Source organism: Tachysurus fulvidraco, chromosome 13, assembly GCF_022655615.1.
Source record: "Tachysurus fulvidraco isolate hzauxx_2018 chromosome 13, HZAU_PFXX_2.0, whole genome shotgun sequence".
In the NCBI taxonomy this organism is placed as follows: Eukaryota; Metazoa; Chordata; class Actinopteri; order Siluriformes; family Bagridae; genus Tachysurus; species Tachysurus fulvidraco.
In genome coordinates, this window is record NC_062530.1 from 26,022,318 (window position 1) to 26,049,990 (window position 27,673).

Here is a 27,673-nt window from a genome sequence, read left to right on the forward strand (position 1 = left end):
CTACCTCTCTGTCTGTCTGTCTCTATCACTCTCTGTCTCTCCTTCTCTCTACCAGTCTGTCTATCTCTCTGTCTATCTCTCTGCCAGTCTGTCTCCCTCTCTGCCTGTCTGTCTCTATCACTCTCTGTCTCTCCTTCTCTCTACCTGTCTGTCTATCTCTCTGTCTATCTCTCTGTCTCTCTCTATCACTCTCTGTCTCTCCTTCTCTCTACCAGTCTGTCTATCTCTCTGTCTACCTCTCTATCTGTCTGTCTCTATCACTCTCTGTCTCTCCTTCTCTCTGCCAGTCTGTCTATCTCTCTGTCTATCTCTCTCTCTGTCTGTCTCCATCACTCTCTGTCTCTCTCTCTCTCTCTCTCTCTCTCTCTCTCTCTCTCTCTCTCTCTCTCTCTCTCTCTCTCATGAGCCCCTACTCTAAAGCCTTTATGAACAAGACAAAAAAATCCCCATAATTAAGGGACGTCTCCTTGGTGTGATGATGATGATGATGATGATGATGATGATGTCATGATGCCCGACATAATAGGACCGTCTGTGACACACTACATCTAGCTTTATTTTCCCTGTCGATTGTTATAAATGTTACTTAGCTGTGTTTAATCCACCGTGCATCATGTTGCATTAGTCAAATTGTTAGATTGCAGAGAAAGCAAATAAAAAACGGCCACGAGCGTAAAAGATAAATGCATAAATATTTATTAATAGACACTCAACATAGAGAGGAAGAGAGAGAGAGAGAGAGAGAGAGAGAGAGAGAGAGAGAGAGAGAGAGCTTCACCACCTGAAGAATGTCTTCCTGATTCACGCTGCTTTATTGGCAGTGTAAAAATAAGGCAAAGGGCATCATGATGACACATCTGTGTTTGTGTGAACTGGAAAAACACATCTACGATCACTGTACCATCATCTTCATACCGATAATCGGTGGAGGGAGCAGAGGAAGAAGAAGAAGAAGAAGAAGAAGAAGAAGAAGAAGGAGAAGATGGTGAAGCGATCCGGGGATCAACACACAGCATCTGAAACACTACAACAGTATGGACACGTTGCTCGTAAAACACACACACGTCTGTGCGTCTTACACACCTCACAACGTGCGCTTCTCACGTACTTCATACACACACAGAGTTCTGTAATTATATCCATCTTTAATTATTTTCATATGTTTCCATATACCATAAAGCTCTCTTTAGCGTTATCTCTGATTCTTTTGTTTATTAAATAACATCACTAAGAAAATATCGTCATCCCGTTATAGACGGCCGTAAGGACGACCGGCCGGAGCCACGGAACAGCCACGGGTACCGCTGAGGTCTTAAGAAAATAAAATACAGGCTTATTACGTGGTTTATGACACGTATCGTTACACCATTATACCACTTTAGTTCACGGATTACCGATTCGAGAGCTCTACAGGAGACGTGGAGGTTAAACACCGATTCAAGAACGTAGCGTTTAAACCATACGAGGATCAAATTAACATCAGGGGTGTGAAATGTCTGAAACGTGGGCGGCGTCCTAATCCGGACAAGCGCTGATAAAATCTGTTCTCATTTAAAATCTCCTGGTAGGACCGTCGTCGATTTGGAATTTATTGAGCTCGGTTATTCCACTGGGGGGGGGGGGGGGGTGCACTCGATGCAATAAAGTCGGCTACTTACAAGATGTGCTAAAGTCTGAGTTCTTCGTTCGCATTGCGAGCGAGAGAAGAAGAAAAAACTTGACTCTGATCCGTGTCTCGTTCCAAAAGAACCGGTTTGGGGGATTGACGGCGAGGGGTGAATACTTTTGCAATCACAATGTTTACATGTTGTATTTGTTAATAAATTTGCAAATGACTAAGCCACCTGCTTCAAACGCACACACACACACACACACACACACACACACACACACACACACACACACACACACACACACACACACACACACACACACACACACACACACACACACACACACAATGTTTTGGTCCGACCCAATCCACTAAATGTAACATGACCTGTTGCCAATTATCACACACACACACACACACACACACACACACACAAAATATTTTGGTCCGGCCCAGTCCACTAAGTGTAACATAACCTGTTGCCTAAAACCAGCCAATTATCACACATACACACACACACACACACACACACACACACACACACACACACACACACACACACACACACACACACACACACACACACACACAAACCTAAAGCTTACTTATACAAATACATAAAAAAATATATAATACTCTGAATGCCCTTTTTACAAACGGAATATTAGTTAGGTCGATGCTTTAAGTGGTGAAAGTGTGCGCTCTAAACAGAGGGATGGAACTTTTACACGATGAAATACGCTAAAACAGCCGAGAGGGAATCGATCTAGAAGGTGAGAATCTGTCTTTCGGAGACTTCCGTAATGTTTGCGATGTTCAGACTAGAACTATGCTATGACGCAGCATTTTTAGCAGTTAGCATGAGTTAATAATATATAAATGTGTTACTGTAGGTTCTCAGGTTCTCCACCCTCGGTCGTGTGACAGTTTCACAATGACACCCGAGAACATTGTCAATACAAGTCTTCAAAGGGTTTGGAGTAGTTGAACATCAGATAGTCCATGTAGTAGAAGTCATAGGCTCTCTGCCTGTCTGAGGCATTGAGCTGTGTGAAGTAGTGCCATGTGATTTGTGTGGAAGTTCTGGCAGCTTCAGGGTTCCTGTCCTTGAACGTCGGGAACGTGAGGTTTTCCGGAGCTCCTGTCCTGCGCAACAGGAAGTTCGCTTCTTCCTCCAGTGTCTCAAACTTTCCGATAAAATCGTAGTCGAGCAAGCACGGGCTGCAGAGCTGGCTCACCGGCTCCCAGTGTATGTCCATGCCTACGGGACGATGGACGTCCAGCAGGTAGCGGATGAACTCTTGGAAGGTGACGCCGCTTCCGGTCCTGAGCGCTGATTTGGATGCATTTACCCTGTACTTGGAGATGATGGGCTTTCCAAACACAGGGTGGTAATATGAGTTGGGGCTTTCGAACTTGTCCCTGAAGGCTGAGACGAGTTTCTCCATCGGTTCGCGGACGAACAGCACCTTGGTGTAGGAGCGGAGGCGCTCGGCGATGGCTCGCCGATCGAAGCTGTCCAGCCTCTTTAAATGGTTGCTGTAGTGGACGGCGTCATGGTTTATCTCTCCTGTGGAGGAAGCGACGCCGGCGAGCACCATCAGAACCCGCTTCCAGTTAGAGCAGCCTGCTTTGGGCACCTCGCAGTAGAGCAGTTTGTGCCTGTCCTCTACATAGATGCGAGACACGTGGTGTGGCGTTATCGTTCGGGAGATGTTGCTCCGGTATTTGGCGCACACTTCCTTGATTATGCGCCGACGAGCCTCCTGGATACGGGAAAGTCGCTTCCAGCTCTCGGATGTAGTGTGTGATGATGATGATGACGACGGTGACGACGGCGACGATGATGTCGATGAAGAGGAAGAGAAAAAGAAAGAGGAAGAATTGGACAAAGAGCGGGTCATCGTGCTGGTCTTGAGGAGCTTCCGGTGGCGTTTGGTAATCCTCTGAGAAGCTTGATTTAGTTTGTTCCACTCAAAGGCAGGAAACTGCATGGGGGAGATGGAGTTATCGGCGCTCGGCTCGTCCGGTCTGTGCTGTCTGTCGGACCGAACTGCTGTGGCACCACCTTTAACGTCACTATCCTGCTGGACGCACAGTTCCTGCACCAAAGAACACAAATAACTAAGCAGAGAAGGTGTGAAGCATGGAACAGATCAGATTCCTTTCTTTTGTTTATACAAACACACACAAATGTCTTCGCTCACCTCCCTCGTCTGCCGCGTCATGCCGCTGAACTCAACCCCTGTGAGAAACAGAGAGAAAGAAAGAGAGAGAGAGAGATCGGTATTAATATATTAAAGACGAAGAAAAGCAGGAGATTTTAAACGTTCCAGAAGCTTCCTGAGGATAATACAGGTGTTAAAGGTGTTAAAGGGAACAGAGCATGTGTTAAAACCTTCCTCAGGAAACTCTTCTCACTCACATGCATCTGCTTTGGTCACAAATGTCAGAAAACTCCTGTTTCCTACTTAATCTAGCTCACAGTCGTTAAGTCTTTGGGTTGTTGATCAGAAGATTGTAGGATAAAAGTCCCTGCACCACCAAGCTGCAACTATTGGGCCCTTGAGCAAGGCCCTTAAGCCTCTCTGCTCTGAGGAAGATGTATCATGGTCGACCTGAACTCTGACCTCAGCTGGGATATGTGAAGTATCAAGTGACACATAAAGGCTCCCTCTCCTTCTTAAACCTGCAATGCATTACCACTCTCTCTCTCTCTCTCTATCATCGAGCGAGATGCGCGCTAGTCATGCAGATAGTATAGAGTCAGATGTAGACGAGAGATAAGACTAATAGCGCAGATGCAGAGAGATTTCTATAGACGAGATACGAGGAGAGAGAGGGATAGAGCATAAGAGAAACGATCGAGAGATATAGAGAGTGATCGAGTCGAGAGAGCGAGATAGCGCAGAGAGAGCGAGAGGATCGGAGAGCGCGAGAGAGCGAGAGCGAGAAAAACGCGCGGCGCGCTCTCTCTCTCTATCTCGCTCTCTCTCTGTTCTTTCTCTCTGCTCTCTCTCTCTCTCCTCCTCTCCCCATCTCTCTCTCTCCAACTCTCTCTCTCTCTCTCTCTCTCTCTCTCTCTCTCTCCCACTCTCTCTCTCTCTCTGTCTCCCCCTCTGTTTCTCTCTCTCTCTCTCTCTCTCTCTCCAACTCTCTCTCCCTCTCCCTCTCTCTCTCCCTCTGTTTCTGTCTCTGTCCCCCCCCCCCACTGCCCTCCAGCTGTTCCCACATCTTTTCTGTCTCATCCCCTTTAGACGTCTTGCACTTGCTATCCATATTTACCATCTACTTTCCTTGCAGCTGTTATTTTTCAGTGTGTGGTGCGTCACTGTTCCTCGACTAGAACACGTTCGACATCATGCTGCTACATCCGTCCTGTCCCTGACCTCTTACACAGCAAACTCTTTCTCTATTTGTTTTCTGCTTCCTGGGTTGTTTTCACAACTCAGCAACGTCTGTACACCTCGGCTAGTCCATCACGATTACGTGCGATGCGACTGCACACAATTACACACCGTGAGCGATCGGTGCCAGCGATATAAACCACACACGTCCTTCTGGGAAATGTCAGGAGATTCATTCTGCTAGAGCGATGCAGAGTGTGACTCCGCCCACTTAATGATCGCTTTCTCTGAGCAACACCTCAAGGTCCAGCATGATTACAGTGATAAGTCTGACATGTTGTACCACACACACACACACACACACACACACACACACACACACACACACACACACACACCTTTTACAATGAGTGAGGTACGAGCAGCAAATGCAAGTGGGTAGTAATTACAGTATGTGACTCAGAGACTCAGCATCCGTCGTTAACAATGAACCGAGAAAGAAAACACACTCCGCTCGCAGGTTTATTCAGGGGGTCACAAAGCGTCACTCAGATGATTGACACTGATGACTCTGTTTTATACAATCGGGGCGTCTTTATTAATGCTGATGGAGCAAGCAAAAGTCGAATATGTCGGTCGTCGTTGTTGTTGTCTGGCATAAGAGGATTCTCCTTCTAAACTCCGCCCTGTGGGAGTTTCTATGACAGCTGTACTCATGTCCTCCCACACACGTTAATAGAAGAGATCTTTGACGATGCGTGTTGTGATGATGTCATACGCTGCATCTCCACCCGAATCTCAGAAGAATCACCACATGAGATTTTTCCTGAGATTCAGGACCGTTCCTCCCTCTCATAACCTGAAACCATATGCTTCATGATAAACGATGAAGCTTCTAGGCTGATTGCTTATTCTTCTGGATCTACTACATCTATCCTGATGACCTACCCCTGGTTGGAGTCTCATCACCAGGTAGGGGGTTGATCTGCATGGACAACCCATCACTCATGGGACGTCTGTGTATGGGGCCACCTGGAGACTTTTAGCTACTGCTGCGTCGGTCAGCTTTGTGCTCGTGGCTTCATTTGTGAACATCTGAAGACTTCATCAGGAAGGAATTAATGTTGTCTGTAATAAACTCAGAAATGACCTTGACCTATCAGTTCCTCAGGAGCTCTTGGTTTCTTACAAATAATACACTCTTTATTGTTTCTATAGTAACATAGTTATTAGTTAAATGCAAATCTTGGTTCATTTACTCACTCGCTCTCTCATTTTCTACCGCTTATCCGAACTTCTCGGGTCACGGGGAGCCTGTGCCTATCTCAGGCGTCATCGGGCATCAAGGCAGGATACACCCTGGACGGAGTGCCAACCCATCACAGGGCACACACACACACACACACACACACACTCTCTCATTCACTCACACACTCACACACTACGGACAATTTTCCAGAGATGCCAATCAACCTACCATGCATGTCTTTGGACCGGGGGAGGAAACCGGAGTACCCGGAGGAAACCCCCGAGGCACAGGGAGAACATGCAAACTCCACACACACAAGGTGGAGGCGGGAATCGAACCCCCAACCCTGGAGGTGTGAGGCAAACGTGCTAACCACTAAGCCACCATGACCCCCCTTGGTTCATTTAAATGTTCTGAATAAGTGCAGTTAATGTGGTATACACACATTCCCATAGTAACACCCTTCAGGTCATGCTGTGATGGGAAAATTATCCACTTTGAGTTAAAAGAGACAACATAAGGAACAACAGTGAGTGGTGGAAACCAGGGGATTTGTTAGCACCGTCCGTCTCCTCTCTAAATGCTCTACTCAGGAGCAGGTTGGAGTCGTACTCTATTGAAGCTGTTGTAAAAATCTTCTCCGTCGTGTCCAGCTAACGTTAGCGCTTTTACACCGTCGGCTTTTGAGCCACTGAACAGCTTTCTGTGTTCGGCTGAAACGGCTTCTGAAGGACGCTGCTTTGTGCAGCCAGGACACAAAGGTCACGGGCAGAAAAACACAACCGGTCACTTTCACGTCAACACAAAAGTCTTCTCAAACATTCATAGTGCCGACATCCATAAACACCACAAAGCCTTGGACAGATGAGTAACGAGGACGTGGAGATCAGCACGGAGATGTCCATGTTTAATCACTCTATAGAAACACACTCCGGTTTACAGGGACAGGTGGAGCAGCTTTGTGGAACAGGAAAGACCAGAACTTAAATACTGTACACACTAACACACACTAACACACACTAATACACACTAACACACACTAATACACACTAACACTCACCAACACACACTTACACACACTGAGCCACAATGATACACACACTAACACACACTAATACACACTGACACACACTGAGCCACAAAGATACACACACTAACACACACTAATACACACTGACACACACTGAGCCACAACGATACACACAATTACACACACTAATACACACTCATACACACTAACACACACTGATACACACTTACACACACTGATACACACTTACACACACTGATACACAGACCGATACACACTTACACACACTGATACACACTGATACACACACCGATACACACTTACACACACTGATACACACTGATGCACACACTGATACACATTTACACACACTGAGACTCACTGGTACATACACTTACACACACTTACAAACACTGATACACACTTACAGTACACACACTGATACACACACTTACACACACTGATACACACTTACAGTACACACACTGATACACACTTACAGTACACACACTGATACACACACTGATACACACTGATACACACTTACAGTACACACACTGATACACACTTACAGTACACACACTGATACACACACTTACACACACTGATACACACTGATACACACTTACAGTACACACACTGATACACACTTACAGTACACACACTGATACACACACTGATACACACACTTACACACACTGATACACACTGATGCACACACTCACACACACTGATACACACTTACAGTACACACACTGATACACACTTACAGTACACACACTGATACACACACTGATACACACACTTACACACACTGATACACACTTACAGTACACACACTGATGCACACTTACAGTACACACACTGATACACACACTTACACACACTGATACACACACTTACACACACTGATACACACACTCACACACTCACACACACTGATACACACTTGATTGTGATGATGAATCGCAGGATAATTAGAGGTTTGAACGTTTTGGATCAGACACAACACAAACATTAACACGGTGCAGAAACACAACTTCACTGACTTGTGTTTGTAAATCACACTTTCAATAAGCTGTGAAGTTAAAAGCCTCAGTGATGATGGAGTGTGTTTTTGACTGAAATGTTTTGATCTCTTGTTTGTGATTTACACTGTTTTTTGTTTGTGTGTGTGTGTGTGTGTGTGTGTGTGTGTGTGTGTGTGTGTGTGTGTGCACAGTGTATCCTCTAAACCCGTTTTATCTGAGCTTTCAAACGAATCATTAGTTTATACCGCATTAGATTACCAAAGGCGAAACCGCGTGAAATTGCCACTGACAGAAATCACAGTGTTTACCTTTTTATCAGGAGAGAATTTATTTCGCTCAACAACAGATGGCGGAGATTTGCATTGTTGCCACCAGACCATATGAGACAAATTAATAGAAATTCAAACAGGAAGTTAATGAGAAAAAGCAACTCGTTTCTCTATTTATTTGATGGTTTGCTTTTTAGGGTCAGCACATGATATTCCTCTGCTAATGTCTTTCTTTCTGTGTCTCTTAAATCGAGTGAATTTAATCCGGAATAAATATTTACACAACTATAAAACATAGACGTGTAAACATCGATCTAAATAAAATTGTTAAGTGAGTTATAGTTTCTGTGAAATGATCAGGTGACGGTTCAGTAAAAGGATCAGTAGGAGGTTTGGTGGGAATTTTGGTAGGATTTTCAGTAAAAGGTTCAGTGTGAGGTTCAGTAGGAGGTTCAGTGGAGGTTTAGTGGGAGGTTCAGTGGGAGGTTCAGTGGGAGGTTCAGTTGGAGGTTCAGTTGGAGGTTCAGTAGGAGGTTTAGTGGGAGGTTCAGTAGGAGGTTCAGTGTGAGGTTTAGTGGGAGGTTCAGTTGGAGGTTCAGTAGGAGGTTTAGTTGGAGGTTCAGTGGAGGTTTAGTGTGAGGTTCAGTTGGAAGTTCGGTAGGAGGTTCAGTAGGAGGTTCAGTTGGAGGTTCAGTTGAAGGTTCAGTGGAAGGTTCAGTAGGAGGTTTAGTAGGAGGTTCAGGAGGAGGTTATGTCCCCACCAATGTCAAATAAATGATGTCCCCACCAATGTCAAATAAATGATGTCCCCACCAATGTGAAATAAATGATGTCCCCACCAATGTCAAATAAATGATGTCCCCACCAATGTCAAATAAATGATGTCCCCACCAATGTCAAATAAATTATGTCCCCACCAATGTCAAATAAATTATGTCCCCACCAATGTCAAAATCAAACTTTCGCCATTGGTCCTGAGTGTCTACTTCCATATGAGCTTCATATTAACACCACTGTGGAGTGAGACACGAGGACGTTCAGTCATCAACATGGACACGAGAGATAAACAGGAGGAAACAAGGTTTTTTGGCTTCTGGGGAAAAGAGTTCAACTGAATTTTGACAAGCTTCAGCATCTGTGGGTTGAGAATGAGGCAAGTTCTGCTCCGTAAAGCCAATCATTTCTCTCTCATTTTCTGTCACTGAGGCTTTCAGCATGAGGATAATTCCATAAAGAGCTGTTCTGGGATCTGTTCTTTTCCACAGTTGTTCTGGGATCTGTTCTTTTCCACAGCTGTTCTGGGATCTGTTCTATTCCACAGTGAGGTCAGTCCTGATGTGATATAATGATAATCTCTTACTCTTTAAAGAACAGCATTCATTCTATTATTCACTGGATAGAGAGATAGTAGTGAAGGGTGAGTCAAACGGAAGCCTTGACATCGGGACACAGAAGCGGTAACGGTACATTAAATCGGTAAAGCTTCAAATCTGTCCATTGTTCTCAACCTCTGCTTCGACTCGTACGCTTCTACTGCGACTCTGAACAAAAGCGCTTCAGCTCTACGGATATGTAAATGAAACGTCTGAGTTTTCTTTTACACACTCGTACTCGAACGACCCGTGTGCTATTACGCACAAGTCAACTGATATTCTCATCATTTTCACAGCTTTGTTTATTGGTCTCTTTTATTTATGAAGCGTCGCGGCTCGCTGCTGAAACGGAATGAATTGCGCGGCACTCGTGGCATTCGTGGCTCGCGATATTTCTGCACGCCGGAGAACCGAGACAAATCGTGGTCTTACTAATGAAGAGAAAAAGAGAGCACTCATCACACTGTCAACGTGACCGAATATATGAGAAGAGAAACAGCCAACACACACACACACACACACACACACACACTCTCGCTCTGTCCCTCCTCCTTTGTTATAATTATATGTCCAAGGTGATGTTTTATTGTTATTAAAACTTCTCGTCAGCTCTCCACCTCTCCTCCACCCCCAGCACCGTTTTAATCTCCTAAACATTTAATAACCCGAGCAGGGTTTATGAGGAACGTCTTTCCGTCTCTCACCGCACAATGGCTACTGCTCCTGATGCCCGCTAACGTTCCCCTTTCGCTTGCTAATATTGTGAACAGCAGCTACGCTAATTCCTCTCCACTTGCTTTTCTTTTTCTACCCATCCCAGAGATTGTTCCAGCTCCAGTTCGATTCAGCTTCATGAAGATTTTAAACCTTCAGTGAGAAGAGACAAAACCCTGTGAGGATCCTGCTACATCTAGAGATGTTCCAGCTCCAGTTGTGTTCTGCTTTCATGAAAATTTCAGACCTTCTAAGAGAAGATTCCAACTCCATGTGGTCTTTAAGGACAACGACCTCCTCATCAACACACAATAATCAGACTGTATCTGACTGTATAAAGGACATTATTCATAACAACACTCTCTGGTGTTTATAACAGTTTATAATCACATCCTTCAGTGTCACCCAGATGAGGATGAGGTTCACTTTTGAGTCTGGTTCCTCTCAAGGTTTCTTCCTCTTCCATCTAAGGGAGTTTTTCCTCACCTCAGTCACCTCAGTCACCTCAGACTTGTCCGTTAGGTTCATTTCCTCATTCCTATTCAGACCACAGAAGTAGCTACAGGTGAACATCTGAGTGTTACAAATAAAATTGGACTGAATTGAACTTTCATTCATTCGTTCATCTTCTACCGCTTTATCCGAACTTCTCGGGTCACGTCTCAGGCGTCATCGGGCATCGAGGCAGGATACACCCTGAACGGAGTGCCAACCCATCACAGGGCACACACACACACTCTCATTCACACACACACACACTACGGGCAATTTTTCCAGAGATGCCAATCAACCTACCATGCATGTGTTTGGACCAGGGGAGGAAACCGGAGTACCCGGAGGAAACCCCCGAGGCACGGGGAGAACATGCAAACTCCACACACACAAGGCGGAGGTGGGAATCGAACCCCCAACCCTGGAGGTGTGAGGCGAACGTGATAACCACTAAGCCACCGTGGTCCCCTTGAATTGAAGTTAGTTAAATGAAATTGAAATTTCCCTTCGTGATAAATATCCTGTCTGACTGGACACGGTGGTAAAGATCATGTTAAATCCCGAGCAGTTTGTTTTCCGGAGCAGATCCAAGCTCCCAGACACATGATATGTACATGAATGACCACGGAAACGTAAACAACAAGCTTACGTACGTCTCGCAAATCGCATCCCATGTACAGTAAATGGGTTCTAATCCCTACACACGGTGCACGTTGCTCGTGTCTGAACGCTGTTCAAGCTGCTTTTCCATGCTATTGTACTTCCAGGACTCTCTTCATGAAAACATTTGGAAGAATCTACGAGAATTATCTGTTGTCGTGTTTTCATTACTTTTGAAAGATTGCTGATTGCTTTCCAGATTATTGAGTATCAGAAAACGATTAAAAAAAAAAAAAAAGCAATATTTCTCTTCTCCATGGCACATTACAGTATAAAGTCTGCTCGCTGTAGGAGCTTCATTTCCGCCGGGTGTCAGTAAACTAATAACCTAAAAATTGCCCTGTAATTTAAAACCGCCCACTTTTTTTTGGCTCCTCAGCTGCACTTGACATTGATTGAGATTTCGCTGAGATGAAATTGCACGTGGCTGCAGATTTATATCTGTTAAGTCCGCCGTGGTGAACCGGCGCTGTCCTGCTCCTCCACCGTTAAATGATGAACTGTTTGTTGCCTCGATATAAGCGCGCCATCACTTGTCGACTCTTCCCAGGAAGGCGAAGGTCAGACGAGTCGAATTTTGTTGACGCTAAAAGTTTCTGTAGTGCCCGGGGAGCACGACGCTAAGCCACAAAAACTTCATGAAGCTTAAAGAAACCAGATTTTTCCTGGCAGGATCATTTCTGCATGAGCTACACGCCAATGTATCAAGAAGCTGATGAGTTATCTAACATCATCTCAGCAGGGTTCATCGTTAAAAGTTATCTTCTTCGACGGCGTCGACTCTTTAGGCGTAACTCTGCCAAGCTTAAGCTAATCACGCAGTCCTGTCAACAACTTTGATTTGTAGGAGCGATCTGATCTGATCTGGTGACGGTTCTGCCTGAGGACTTGGTAGGAAGGATTAAGACACAGCTGTTAAACAAGTGGAACATCGTGACTCTTGTTTATGGCATAAAAATTCATTCATTCATTCATTCATTTTCTACCGCTTATCCGAACTTCTCGGGTCTCAGCTCAGGCGTCATCGGGCATCGAGGCAGGATACACCCTGGACGGAGTGCCAACCCATCACAGGGCGCACACACACTCTCATTCACTCACACACTACGGACAATTTTCCAGAGATGCCAATCAACCTACCATGCATGTCTTTGGACCGGGGGAGGAAACCGGAGTACCCGGAGGAAACCCCCGAGGCACGGGGAGAACATGCAAACTCCACACACACGAGGCGGAGGCGGGAATCGAACCCCCAACCCTGGAGGTGTGAGGCTAACATGCTAACCACTAAGCCACCGTGTCCCCCGCATTAAAATTCAGAGTTTGTTATTCTAGCGCACTTCTCTGAGGACCTTTTGGCATTGCTTTGTTTATTTGGCATCATTGTTGAAGCTGCTGTGTGATTCTGCACCCCGTGCCCTGCCACATGACCCGCATTCAGTTTCTTATCCTGAACACACACACACACACACACACACACACACACACACACACACACACACAAATTGGGAGGATGGAGAAAATGATGGGACTAAGATGCAGCATGCGGAGTTTGTCAGCACACCGAGTGTCCTTGGCTGAGTTCGAACCCTATGCCATCAAACAGTCCCGTGTTCTGTGCAGGTTGCAGATGAGGCAGCGTGGAAACCAGCAGAGTTCATTAAAAAATAAAAAGATGACGTCCATCCCAGCAGATGGAGCTCAGCAGTGTGTCCACAGGTGTTCCTTCCCTTTTTAAAAATTTTGAAATCGTCTCCGGCTGCGTCTCCGTGTCTCTAAAAAACTTTTTCCTTTCTTCCTTTTCACTGCTTTGCTGCACTCGATCTTGTCTTGTCAGGAATTTAATTTCCTGTCTGCAGTCGTCTCTGAGAGGGAGCCATTAGCAGGGTCGACCGGCTCGACCTTCTGCACCTGTCCATGTTGCTCCTCTTACATCTTATCACCATCGTTTACAGTCTCAGCATCTTTAACTTTGTGGAGCACAGAGAGTTGTGTCCAGAAAGCTCCATTACTGTGTGTGTGTGTGTGTGTGTGTGTGTGTGTGTGTGTGTGTGTGTGTGGTATATGGTTAGGTATGTGGACACAGTGGCTTAGTGGTAAACATGTTTGACTTCCTCAAGTATGTATCTGCATGTTCTCCCTGTGCTTCAGGGGTTTCTTTCAGGTTCTCTGGTTTCCTCCCTATGCTATGGGCTGACTGGCATCTCTAAATTGTCTGTTGTGCGTGTGATTGTGTCCTGTGTCCAGGGTGTCTCTCCCCCATGTCCTGAGTACACTGGGATATTATAAACCTTACAGAAAATCGATGGCTGGATGACGAGACTGCCTCACCTTTATTAATACCCGTATACACACATAAAGTGTGAAAATACGTCATATTCTAGGTTCTTCAAAGTTCTCCACCTTTTGCTTTGATTACTGCTTTGCACACTCTCGGCATTCTCTTGATGAGCTTCAAGAGGTCGTCACCTGAAATGGTCTTCCGACAGTCTTGAAGGAGTTCCCAGAGATGCTTAGCACTTGTTGGCCCTTTTGCCTTCACTCTGCGGTCCAGCTCACCCCAAACCATCTCGATCGGGTTCAAGTCCGGTGACTGTGGAGGCCGGGTCATCTGGTGAAGCACCCCATCACTCTCCTTCATGGTCAAATAGCCCTTACACAGCCTGGAGGTGTGTGTGGGGTCATTGTCCTGTTGAAAACGTGGTGTGTCCAAACTTTTGGAAGGTGTGTCCAAACTTATGGTCTGTACTGTATATATATATATATGTGTGTGTGTGTGTGTGTGTGTGTGTGTGTGTGTGTGTGTGTGTGTGTGTGTGTGTATAATGTCCTCACATTAGGCTTTATCTCCAAGAAGAATACATCTCTCTTTGAGCAATGACTTTTATGGCATTCTGTGGGCGTGGCTGAATGTAAATCCGTTCTGTATATATATATATATATATATATATATATATATATATATATATATATATATATATATATATATTAGGGCTGGGCAAGTTAACACGTTTTTATCACATGAACGCAATTAATTAACGCCGACAATTAGTTTTTCGGGCGTTAACGTACTTTTTATTTTGAAAGTCCGTTGCTCACTGCGTTTGAATACACATAGATAGACTGTAATAATACAACTGAATACAACACAAACCATGGGTCACAGGAGGGGTGGGATGTTTATCAGTAGGCTACTGACTGCTTGGGATGAGCATCATCACGCGTCTCAACCAATGAAAGCATTTGTTGTGTGCCTAAGAGAGCTACGGCGCGAAACAGAAAATATCTGGTGCGGACAGAAAAATGGAAAAAGGTAGCGAAATCTTAAATGGACATTAAATGGACGCAATACACTACTTTTGATTTCATTATTGAATTTTGCGCATGCTGCGATTAATCACAGAAAAATCATGCGATTAATTGCGATTAAAATATTTAATCGTTGCCCAGCACTAATGTATATATACTGTATACACACCTGATTCAGAGGAAGCGTACAGTGTAAAAGGCTCGGCTATCAGGAGACGCGGTCCTGCTGCCGCTGTCGCGCTTTACCGTATTCACAGGGATCAGAAGCAAGGCTTGCTTTCAAGACATATCGTTTTCACGAGTGCACTTAAACTCTAAACCATCATCACGCCTGCTTTCTGACAGCACTGTTTCATTCCCAGCTCCGCTTTTCCTTTCTGCTCTGTAGAGAGAGCTGCTGTTTACTGGACCTTTTGTTTTATTCATGACAGTTAAGTCTCACTTCACTCTACTGAACCGAGCGATGAGCGAGATGATGAGCCAGATGAAGGGAAAAAAAAAAGCATGATGAATAATACTGTGTTTGGGAATCGCTGTCCGAATCATCTTCAGTGGGGTTTAGAGATAGAGGGAGTTAAACAGGCGAGACAGAAAAAGATAAAGAGTGACAACTGATAGAGTTTAATATCGTTAGACTGATCTCTTCTAGTCACTTTCAAAGCCTAATTGAAGTTTAGATGAATTTGAACCTCTGTCAATGCAGGTTTTGATCATTCATGGTGGGGGGGAAGGGGGTGGGGTGTGTGTGTGTTAATCAACAACAACAACAACAACAATAATAATAATAATAATAATAATAATAATAATAATAATAATAATAATAATAATAATAAAGACAATACTGACAGATGACTCACATTCATTCTTTCATTCATTCATCTTCTACCGCTTATCTGAACTTCTCGGGTCACGGGGAGCCTGTGCCTATCTCAGGCGTCATCGGGCATCGAGGCAGGATACACCCTGGACGGAGTGCCAACCCATCACAGGGCACACACACTCTCATTCACTCACACACACACACACACTACGGACAATTTTCCAGAGATGCCAATCAACCTACCATGCATGTCTTTGGACCGGGGGAGGAAACCGGAGTACCCGGAGGAAACCCCCGAGGCACGGGGAGAACATGCAAACTCCACACACGAGGCGGAGGCGGGAATCGAACCCCCGACCCTGGAGGTGTGAGGCGAACGTGCTAACCACTAAGCCGCCATGCCCCCCCCGACTCACATTCATCACTCGTTTTTCGTTTATCTTTTCATCACCGGGTTTAACCACATTCACTCAGCCTTACGTTTCACACAGCCTTTTGTTTTTCATGTTTTATGTTGAACACCGCACTTCATTTGAATTCTACAGCCGACGAACATCATCGGCCGCCCCGTCTCCCGTCTCGTCCTCTCCTCCTCTCCTCCTTTCCACTCCAGGCTCACCATCCAATTTACGGTGTGACTAATTGATTATTCATTCCTCCACGCCGTGTGAGGTTAATATTGCAGTTTCCTATTTGCAGGCGGTCATGTGGAAAGTCATCGAGTGGGCATTAGATTGGAGCCGGGAGTCATTTGGGATTGTGGAAAGTATTTGAGGACCAGCGGTCGGTAGTCCGTAGAGCTTCCTGTCTGACCTCGTTTGTAACACGTGACTTAACCTAGTCCATTTCTCCTTCCTCTAGGGGAGAGAGATAGAGACAGAGACAGCGACAGAGAGAGGGAGGGAGGGAAAGCTCAGAAGAGAGAATGAACTGGGAAACAAATTTTCTTTCATGTTTCAAATAAGAGTTCCTGCCCACCTGGTGCTGCCCGCCGGATATCGATCGCTTTAAATTGCACCGAACCAAAAAGCCGTGACCTTAAACTAATTGTGTGTTTGAGCAGCAGAGCAGAATATCGCTGCATTACAAAGTCCATCCATTGATTTCTCTTACAGTCTGGTAGAAGTTTTGACAGAAAGACAAAGCACGACAGACTCCTGCTCTCTCAGTGGGTGAGTCCCAGCACCTAGTCGTAGGTCAACGTTTTGGCAATGATGTCATTTCACGTCGATCCGACTCAGAGGTATCGATGATGCAGAAGTGATCCAGAAGGGGTTGAAAAACAAAACAGCTGGACAGAGAAGGACTACGGAGAGAGGACGTGTTTGGACCTTGTACAAGCTCGGGTATGTTACCAAAGAGCTGGTTTCTATCTGTGAGCCTTGTGTGACTACAAAACAGAAGAAAAACAGGACTAACTTACAGTAAATAAACTCGTCTGCAGCAGTGAGGATGCAGTAGGAGATGAGATCTGGCTGGACAATGAACTGGACAACACTAGAGTTGTGTTTGGAATCTTAGAGACTTCATTGGAAATGGAAACATACTGTAGTGTTACTTATATATGAGAAAGAATAAAAGTTGTCGTGTCTTGTCTTTACTGTGATGCTAGATTAAAGAAACTAGGCTGTGTCTCAACTGGCTCTGGGTGTTGGACATTTTTAGGACTGTAGCGCTGTCTTTCTCTGATTTATCGAGAGAGGAGAGAGGGAGAGAGAGAGAGAGGAGAGAGAGAGAGAGAGAGAGCGAGAGAGAGAAAGAGAGCAGGAGAGAGAGAGAGAGATGAAGAGAGAAGCGGGTAGAAGCGAGGGAGAGAAAGAGCGAGGGGAGAGAGAGAGAGAGAGAGCGAGAGAGAGAGCAGAAGAGAGAGAAACGAGAGGAGCGAGAGAAGAAGAGAGAGAGGGAGCGAGAGACAGAGAGATCGAGGAGAGAGAGAGATGAGCAGACTAGAGAGAGACTAGCAGCAGATGATACATCAGAGACAGACTCGAGCTGCGTAGAGAGGGTAGATATAAGACGATATCGCTCAGGATATCCTCTGAGCCAGCTATATTCTCTGCTATTCTCTGTCTCTCTCTCTGTCTCTCTCTCTCTCTCTCACTTACTCTCTCTCACTCTGTCTTTCTCTCTCTCTCTCTCTCTCTCTCTCTCTCTCTCTCTCTCTCTCGCTCTCTCTCTCAATTGAAAATCCTTCTAGTGCACTGGAACATTAGCTCCCTAAAAACAATCCCACAATGCACTGCAAAACCAGGACACATCCATGCTCACTTTGCCCCCTTACAGAAAATGACATGATATTTTCTGAAGCATCTCAGCTGGAAAAACTGGCAGAGAAAAAAACACTCAGCCATTTTCATCTGCAAATGGGAGCAGCTTCTTATCTAAAGATAACTGATATACGTTATCAGGGCTCTCAAGTGTCACACAGAAAAACTTTTTGACTATTTATCATATATTTAATAAGCCGCAGCGCCCAAAACGTATCAGTCCGCACCGCTGTCTCTATGGAACCGGGCAGGAATCGAGCGCGTCTCCCCTGGAGCTCTTAGTCGAGCCTGACACTTATCAGCCAATCAGAAAAAAAAGAGGCTACACAACAGCCAATCAGAAAATAGCACTATTGTATCTGGGTAAGATTTAACGCAACAACCAATGAAAAAAGCAGATCCTGGAATCGTTCAGCATCATCCTCGTTCCCCCACAGAGAAAAGCAGTGGAGCTGCAAGCATCACTTTGAGCACAGAGTAAGTCATGATCTCCTGTTTAACGTTACAACTAATTCACAACTAGTTGGACACAAACAATGACACTGTGACTGCTGTTAGAGACGTTTCCCAGATCATCAGCATCAGTTTTTCATGAGTGTCTGTAACGTAGCCAACAGGTTCACAGCCTGACAGAACAAGAACCTGCTCAGAACAAGCAGCAATGTTGATGCCCAGAGGGTATTTTCGATGGTCGGTTTGAACAAAACCTCAACAGGAAACAGCTTGTCTCTGGGCGGGACATTGTCCTCAATCATGTCCCTAAAAATTGCTGGGCATTTGCTGAACTGTTTTATATGGGAGCAACATTACAAATGAAAAGGCAACAAACTCTTACAATAAACACCACCAGTCATAATCTCTCTCTCTCTCTCTCTCTCTCTCTCTCTCTCTCTCGCTCTCTCTCTCTCACACACACATATACACACACACACACAAAGTCATTCATTCATTCATCTTCTACCGCTTATCCGAACTTCTCGGGTCACGGGGAGCCTGTGCCTATCTCAGGCGTCATCGGGCACCGAGGCAGGATACACCCTGGACGAAGTGCCAACCCATCGCAGGGCACACACACACTCTCATTCACTCACACACACACACTCGTTCCCTCAAGCAATCACTCAGTCATTCACTCACACCAATCAACCTACCATGCATGTCTTTGGACTGGGTGAGGAAGCCGGTGGAGGTGTGAAGCAAATGTGCTAACCACTAAGCCACAGTGCATCCCCCCCCCCACCCCCCACCCCCACAAATAAATTAATAAATGGAAATTGAATAAATACTTGAATATACTTGGTTAAATTGTGTTCAGTGATCCTTACCAAACACAACACCCCCATCGTTGTGTTTTTTTTTTTTTGTTTTTTTTTTTTCTGGGGGGGTTAGTGGCAATGTCACTGTTGCCTGTCTTCAAAACTTAAGAGCCCTGTGTTATAACATCATTTATCATCCTATATGTAGTTTGTTTGAATGTTCCACTAGTGAGCCTACAAGCCTGCCTGAAGAAGCATGACAGGAACGTGTATAATTACGTTATAATAAACGTTGATATAGTCGTGGTGTCACAAATCTGATCACGCTTTAAAAAAAACACTATTAATGTGAAGGAAATAATTAGCCCTTTAGCTTGAGTGTAAGAGGTCACTGACTCATTTTTGACCACATGACAGGCTTCTAAACCAAATAAAGATCGTTCCACTCCTAGAACATGGAAGCCAGCAAGTGTGTGTGTGTGTGTGTGTGTGTGTGTGTGTGTGTGTGTGTGTGTGTGTGTGTGTGTGTGCTTGTGTGTGTCACCTTTGTGGCAGGATTTTCAATACAGGATGTGTCAGAGTAATTTTAGAGGAAAAAGCAAAGCAAAAAAAAATAGGTCTTTGCCTCTTTATCTTTCCCTATATTTACTGTATAAAAGTGCTTGGCTCACTTCTTTTTTCTTTTCTCATCAGGTGCATAGTGGAATCAGCCCCAGATGCAGGCATAACGTAAAAGGTTGTTCATTAAGAAAAATAACAACAACTACAAACACAAGGCAACTGAAATAACAGAACACAAATGACAACACAAAAACACAGGCACTACAACACACAAGACAACCGGTATAAATAGGGGAACAATCAGTGAGACACAAAGAACAGGTGTGCTGGGACAAGAACGGATTAAGGCTCAGGCAGGACGAGGGCAAGACACGTGAGCTCAGGCAGGGTGAACACACGTGAGCACGTAAACAAAAACAAAGACACATGGCAAAAAACATAAGTAAATCCTGCCAGAACATCACCCTGGTGTTCAGTACAGGGAATAGCCCAAGCCATCCATGACAGTTCCCCTAAAATGCACGGCTCCCAATGCACCGACCCAAAAGCATGCCCAAAAATCCAAAGGGACAACGATCCCAGCTAGAATCAAGAAAGAGCAAGGAGTGGGCGAGGCACATGTGGGGAAGCGAGAAGCATGGCAAGGCATGATGGGGGAAGTGAGGAACAAGTAAAAAATGATCAAGCCGCCTCCACAGCCTAAAAGGGCCGAGCCGTGTCCACAGCCTAAAAGGGCCGAGCAGTGTCCATGGCCTAAAAGGGCCGAGCCATGTCCACAGCCTAAAAGGGCCGAGCCATGTCCACAGTCGAGCCACAGCGAGATCCACATCCAGAAATATGTCGGATCATCTGCCAAATGGTGGTACCAAGTCGGCCTGTAACATCCCCCACAGCCATGATGTGAGGTGACGTCCTCCACTGGAAAACAGGAAGCGAAGCTGTGTCCCCCACAGGAACGATGTCCACAGCGATGTCCACAGAAGCAAAGAAAACCAAAAGTCCCAAAAAATTTTTCAAAGGGCCTGAAAGAATAATCAATCAATCAATCAATCAAATTTTATTTATAGAGCACCTTACAACTGCGAAAAGGAGCACAAGGTGCTTTCCAGTAAAACAACAATAAAAAACAAAATAAATAGAATCAATAAGAACACAATGAAACATAAAATAGCAGTTGAAACCGGGTCTATGCGTTAAAAGCTTGTATGAATAAATATGTCTTCAACTGCGATTTAAAAACACTCAGCACAGTGATGGATCGTAAATGTGCTGGAAGTGCGTTCCACAGCTTTGGTCCCTTGATGGCAAATGTCCGGCCTCCAAACTTCTCATAATTGTATTTGGGAATGACCAGAGAGGTATGTCCAGAGGAGCGGAGAGATCTGGCTGGTTGGTAGACCTTTATTAATTCTGTGAGGTAGGCTGGGGCCAGACCATTGATGGCCTTGAACACACAGAGAAGGACCTTATACTCCACCCTAAACCGCACCGGAAGCCAGTGAAGCGAGTGGAGGACAGGGGTGATGTGTGAGCGATTGGAGGTGTTGGAGAGAAGATGTGCTGCCGCATTTTGTACTATTTGAAGCCGATTGAGAAGTGATTGATTAAGTCCAGTGTAGAGAGCATTACAGTAGTCAATCCTTGAGCTGATGAAGGCATGTATAGCTTTTTCAAGGTCAGCTTGAGACAAGAATGATTTTACCTTGCTGAGTAGTCTTAACTGGTAAAAGCTCGCTTTCACTACTGCACTGATTTGCTTATCGAAGTGCATACTCTTGTCAAAAATAACACCCAGGTTACGCACGGTAGGAGCAAACTGAGGTGTTAGAGAACCAAAAGTAAGAAAACTGCTGGATGAATCTGGGCTAAACAGGATGTACTCAGTCTTTTCTTCATTCAGATGAAGGAAGTTCTGGGAAAGCCACTGTTTGATATCCTGAAGGCAATTATAATGCAATCTAATGCAGAACGATTACTCAGAATCACAGGAAGATAGATCTGGAGGTCGTCAGCATAGAAATGAAATTGAACATTGTGATTGGAGATGAGTTGACCAAGTGGCAGCATGTAGAGTGAGAACAGAGTATGACCAAGAATAGATCCTTGAGGCACACCAGATGATAGAGGAGCAACCGAGGAAGAATAGTCATTAAGCATTACTGAAAAGGTTCTGTTAGTGAGGTATGATGAGAACCAATTTAGCATCGCACCCTGCAGACCAACAACATGTTGAAGACGAGAGATGAGGATGGCATGATCCACGGTGTCAAATGCAGCGGTTAGGTCCAGTAATACCAAAACCACAGAGCTTTTCCCATCCAGAGCTCTAAGAATGTCATTATGGACCCTCAATAGCGCTGATTCAGTGCTATGTCTTGACCTGAAACCGGACTGAAAAGTATCACCAATGCCGTGCAGTTGTAGGTGAGACTGCAGCTGTGCGGAAACAAGCTTCTCCATCAACTTAGACAGAAATGATAGGTTAGATATAGGACGAAAGTTGGAGGATATGGAGGGATCAAGGTTGGGTTTCTTGAGAAGTGGTCTCACAATAGCGTGTTTGAGAGCAGCGGGAACAGTACCCACCCTAAAACAGCTGTTTATGAAGGGGACAAGGATAGTCCATAATCTCTACCCCAACCACTTGTTAGGTGCCAGGCTTGAGGCAATCCCACTGGTCTGTAATGGTCTTTCTTGAGACCTTCTGTAAAGGAACAGGTGCCTCCACAGTGCTTAATCAACCCCAGATGCAGATGTAACATAAAAGGTCGTTTATTAAGAAAAATAACAACAACTACAAACACAAGACAACTGAAATAACAAAAGACGACAGAAACCAGGAGACACGACAACCCACAAAACCACAGGGACTCAGACGACAACACACACAAGACAACCGGTATAAATAGGTGGAACAATCAGCGAGACACAAGGACCAGGTGTTGAAAAGCAGGAACGGATTAAAGATCAGGTCCCTTTTGTGTGAGACAAACAAAGACATAAACAAATCCTGCCAGAACATCTCCCTGGTGTTTAGGCAGGAAACAGTCCAAGTCGTCTATGACACCCATGATATCAGGTTCAGTGTTGGATGAAAAATCCATCAGCGAGCTCTGAGAGCAGGAGAGGCGCCTTATGGCCGCCGGATTTGATTTCTCGTCGCAGCGGTCGGCTTTCCGTCCTAAAGCGAGCGCTGTAAAGGTATCAAAAAAGTCGGCGACAATGACAACTTTCCAGCCGGTGATTCCTAAAACCTAGATCAGAAATCACATTTGTGGGAAAGTTTGATCTCAGAGGGCACACAGTGTCAGACAGTCTGTTCTGCAAGATGTTCATCATCTACAGATTTGACAGCAGTCAGAAATTCATGAATCATAAAAACAGCTGAGTCACACATCCTGGTGGTTGTGTGACGATGGTGAACCTCAGCTTTAATGTGGTCTTTAAACCTCACAAATGCAGCAGGGTCACGTAAGAACTTTTATTTGTTTCTGATGGGAGTCGAAAAAGCCGAACGTTTGGAGAATCTGTGCCGCTTTTACAAACTCTTGTTAAGTCCCTTTTGGATAAAGTCAACTAACCACTATAGGAGTAAATAATAAGGGTTTTGCAGAGCTGAAAATTTCTGAAAATGAAGCTGGTGCTAAACAAATGATAGAGAAATGATTTAGATGACATCTGTAAAATCTGTATTTCTGTATATGTTCAACCTAAAACACGTGGCATGTCCGCTTCATCGGGTAAAATAGAATAACATGATCTAGAGATCAGGGGACACGGTAGCTTAGTGGTTAGCACGTTCGCCTCACACCTCCAGGGTTGGGGGTTCGATTCGCGCCTCCGCCTTGTGTGTGTGGAGTTTGCATGTTCTCCCCGTGCCCCGGGGGTTTCCTCCGGGTACTCCGGTTTCCTCCCCCGGTCCAAAGACATGCATGGTAGGTTGATTGGCATCTCTGGAAAATTGTCCGTAGTGTGTGAGTGAATGAGAGTGTGTGTGTGTGCCCTGTGATGGGTTGGCACTCCGTCCAGGGTGTATCCTGCCTCGATGCCCGATGACGCCTGAGATGAGGCTCCCCGTGACCCGAGAAGTTCGGATAAGCGGTAGAAAATGAATGAATAAATGAATGATCTAGAGATCACTCGGAAGCAGACTGAGAGGACAATTAGACATTCTAGGGCTATGCTGACTTGCCTAATGAACTGCACTGAAGGTGGGAACACAGCAGGATCCTCTGAATCTTAGGGTATCTCACGGAGTCGACTTGATCAAACAAGCAGCAGATAAACATCTCATCGCTATAGCACTGAAATTACAAATGAGGTTAACAGGGTTTCAAGGAATCCTGAAACGCTGATTCCCGACACCAGAACATTTGTGATGTATACTGAGCTACAGAACACACACACACACACACACACACACACACACACACCTACCTTTTACACCATCGCACATCTCACTAAAACTTCATCTCTGACATATTTGCAGAAATGCTGTCTGACGTTCCTCTCACTTGAGGTCATGAACTCATTCACGCTCCCTTCTTTTGGATAAGAAGAAGGGGTGAAAGGTGGAACAGGAGCTTTTGGATGGAGGGAAGCATCACTCCAGCCTGCGGTTAATGAGCTCTCAAGTGATTCTCACAAAAAAAAAAAAAAAAAAAAAAAAGCAGCTCAGATCCAGGAGCAGATCTTAATCATTTAATAATAATAAAATAATAAAATAAATAAATAAATAAATAAATAAATAAATAAATAAATAAATAAATAAATAAATACAAATTCTTTCCCTCGTTTCTCTTTGGTCTTGTTCTTTTTTCTCTATAATGGAAAGCTATATGGTATGTTTACACCTATAGAAAGGGGTCGGGATGAGACGGATGAAAAGCATTGCAAGATCAAAAGCCTCGGATATTAAAAAGACCACATGACCTTTCTTTTTCTTCTCCTCTTAATCCTTACAAAATCTTTTTATGTGCTAAGAGCAGCCGTGACACATCATTTATTTTGCTACCTCTTAGCATTGCTAATGCGTTCCGTTTGCTCGGTCCATTTATGTATTTTATGCAGTGGCGAATCTGTGTGTGATTCGGTGTGAATTAGTGAATCTAGCATTGTGCAGTGCCTAGCTGAGTGTTCGGGTGTGACAGGTGTTCAGTGCTAATTGGGCTTAGCGTCATAGCGTCATATGGTGAGAACATTATTAACACTATGCTTTAGTAAAAAGGTACAAGTGAAAAGATCCGCCTGTTACACCGAACCCTGCTCCTGTATCCGTGACTCACGCGGCTGAGATATCCTCCGTACTGATAAAAGGTTTAATTGAGGACGAAGTGATCCTGGTTACATTAAGGGGCTTTTTACACCTGGTCACTTCCTGCGTTTTCTGTGATCCGATAGCTATCCGGCGGTAAAAAGAAAAACCCCTTCAGGAGGTGGTCTGGGACGCGTTACAGATGAAACTGGACAGGTGTAAATGAATGTGGTTGTTCAAGCCACATATGTCAGCGCTATACTCCTCCCAAACGGAAGTACGTCAGTCGCAGGTGATCCTTCACCCAGGTGTCTCGTCGGGTCTTAAAACGCGCTGCTGCCGCCAGCGAAAACGCAGCAAACAGTAAACGCTGTTTTTTTGTAGCATAACCGTCGTAGCGAGTTTTTTCATCTTCTTTTTGATCGCGTTCTGAAAACCGCATACACCAAAGCGTGTTCCGTTTCAATTACCCCGGAAATTAGGTCAAATATATCAGCATTTTGGGCGGGAGTATAAAGATCGGTTCGATACCCGATCCGCCGAGACGCGTTTATGTGGCCTGATGTAAACGGAACAGTTTTAACAAATCAGATAGCTATCGGATCAGAGACAACACACGAAGTGACCGGGTGTAAAAAGGCCCTAAGCTGCACCCAAGCACAGAACTCATCATCCGAGTCTCTAGATCCACTATTCTGAATAACGATCACCATAAAGTAAGGAAGTGAATTTCTGTGCTGTAATGTAAAGGTTTGAGAGCGAGACAGAGTGAAGAGGTTCGTAGAAGATCTGGACTGTATCCAGTCCAACATTTACATGAAGGAAAATAAAGAAATAAACGATTGCTGGATTTCCGCCAAAAAAGCAGAGTGAAGAGAGGGATGTATGATTAAAGCCCACCTGTCAGGCCAAGCAGAGCAAACAAAGAAAAAAAAAAACATCTACTGCTGAAAAACTCTGTGATTTATGGCTGAAGTTTATTCACATAAACATAAAGACTCCCAGGAAACCAATTCAAGTCAAGGTCACAGACTTCAGGTCATAATCAGCTGCAACAAAACAAAACCCAATCTTGTACTTATCATGTGTGATGTTCCTGAACCACATTTCTTTGGTTTGTCCACATTTTATCTCACCCTTTCATCGTACCTGTTTCGTTAGTAAGCTCCGAACCTCCATCCGCTTGCATATCTCACGTCCATGCTTTCATGACAGAAGACTACACTGTTACCATGGATGCAGCAAGATAGCAGGAGTTGAAATTAGCTCTCTCTTTCTGTGTGTGTGTGTGTGTGTGTGTGTGTGTGTGTGTGTGTGTGTGTGCGTGCTCAGGGGGTGGATTGTCAGAGATCAACAACAACATCTCTCCGCTATGGATACGGCATTTGGCAAACTGTCTAAATGGCTCCAGCAGCAAGTGCCATCTTTATTCATCTCTGTCTACAGTGATCACCTGAGACCACCCCTTTATAGCCTGATGTAATAAGTCATGACTAACATCTTCTTTGTGTCTGTATCTTTTGTCCCAATGTTGTCGTATACTGTATCTTGGGGATGTAGCTGTAGCTGGGGATGTGGTAGCTCAGTGGTTAGTGGTTGGGCTACTGATCGGAAGGGCTACTGATCGGAAGGTCATGGGTTCGAACCCCAGGTCCACCAAGCTGCCACTGCTGGGCCCCTTAACCCTCAGTTGCTCGTCACTCTGGATAAGGGTGTCTGCTAAATGCTGTAAATGTAAACGTATCTTCTTCCAAGAAGTCTCCCGAGGAGGATCTCGTAGCTTAAACGTGAGGCTTTGAACTGTTTGAGAAGAGGTTGTGTGGTCTTATGACCATTTCGGGTCTCTTTTTCCCAGTGTCATGATTCATCGAGGTACGCATTAGCTGCTGGAAGGAAGTGGTTGGAAGGAAATCATTCTCACTGCTGCTTTATATCCAAAGCTCAGGTCCAGGGCCATTTTTATAGATGTGGCCTGTAGAGCCATAGAGATGTGGCCTGTAGAGCTGTAGAGTCATTCCAGCTTGTGTGATTTTATAGACTTAGCAATCCGTTGTGCAGAGATGAAAATCTGCCCTTATTGTCAGGGGTGCCAGTTGAACTGCCTTTTTACTGTAAGTGGTGGAGGTGATGACCTGGTCACACAGTTTCCCATATAGTGTCCTCAGCACAGCAGGTGGAAATGTGCAGCTGAATCCGTGGTGAAATAATGCAGTGAGTGTGTTTTGTTGCATCATTTAGACACTATGCGATATGTTATTGCAGCACTCGCGGACTACATGGCCTCAGGCTATGACAAAGATTCTGTTTCCTGATTCCAGACTGGAGGTATAAACCATCATTAAGGACTGGACTGGGATGTGGTTGCCTAGTGGTTAAGGTGTTTGGCTACCGATCGGAAGGTTGTGAGTTCGATTCCTACGTCCACCAAG

At 44.9% G+C, this 27,673-nt stretch overlaps 1 protein-coding gene across 1 annotated transcript in view; it reads right to left on the minus strand.

Moving 5' to 3' along the window:
- Positions 1 to 382: 382 nt before the first annotated feature.
- LOC113652642 (carbohydrate sulfotransferase 8-like) overlaps positions 383 to 27,673 on the minus strand; it is a 79,639-nt gene continuing 52,348 nt past the window's right edge. Inside the window, exons 3-4 of the mRNA XM_047822684.1 lie at positions 3,820 to 3,857; positions 383 to 3,714 (exon numbers count right to left, since the gene is read on the minus strand). Of these exons, the coding sequence (XP_047678640.1) occupies positions 2,566 to 3,714; positions 3,820 to 3,857 (1,187 nt within the window). The 3' untranslated portion in view covers positions 383 to 2,565. The remainder of the gene's footprint in view (positions 3,715 to 3,819; positions 3,858 to 27,673) is intronic.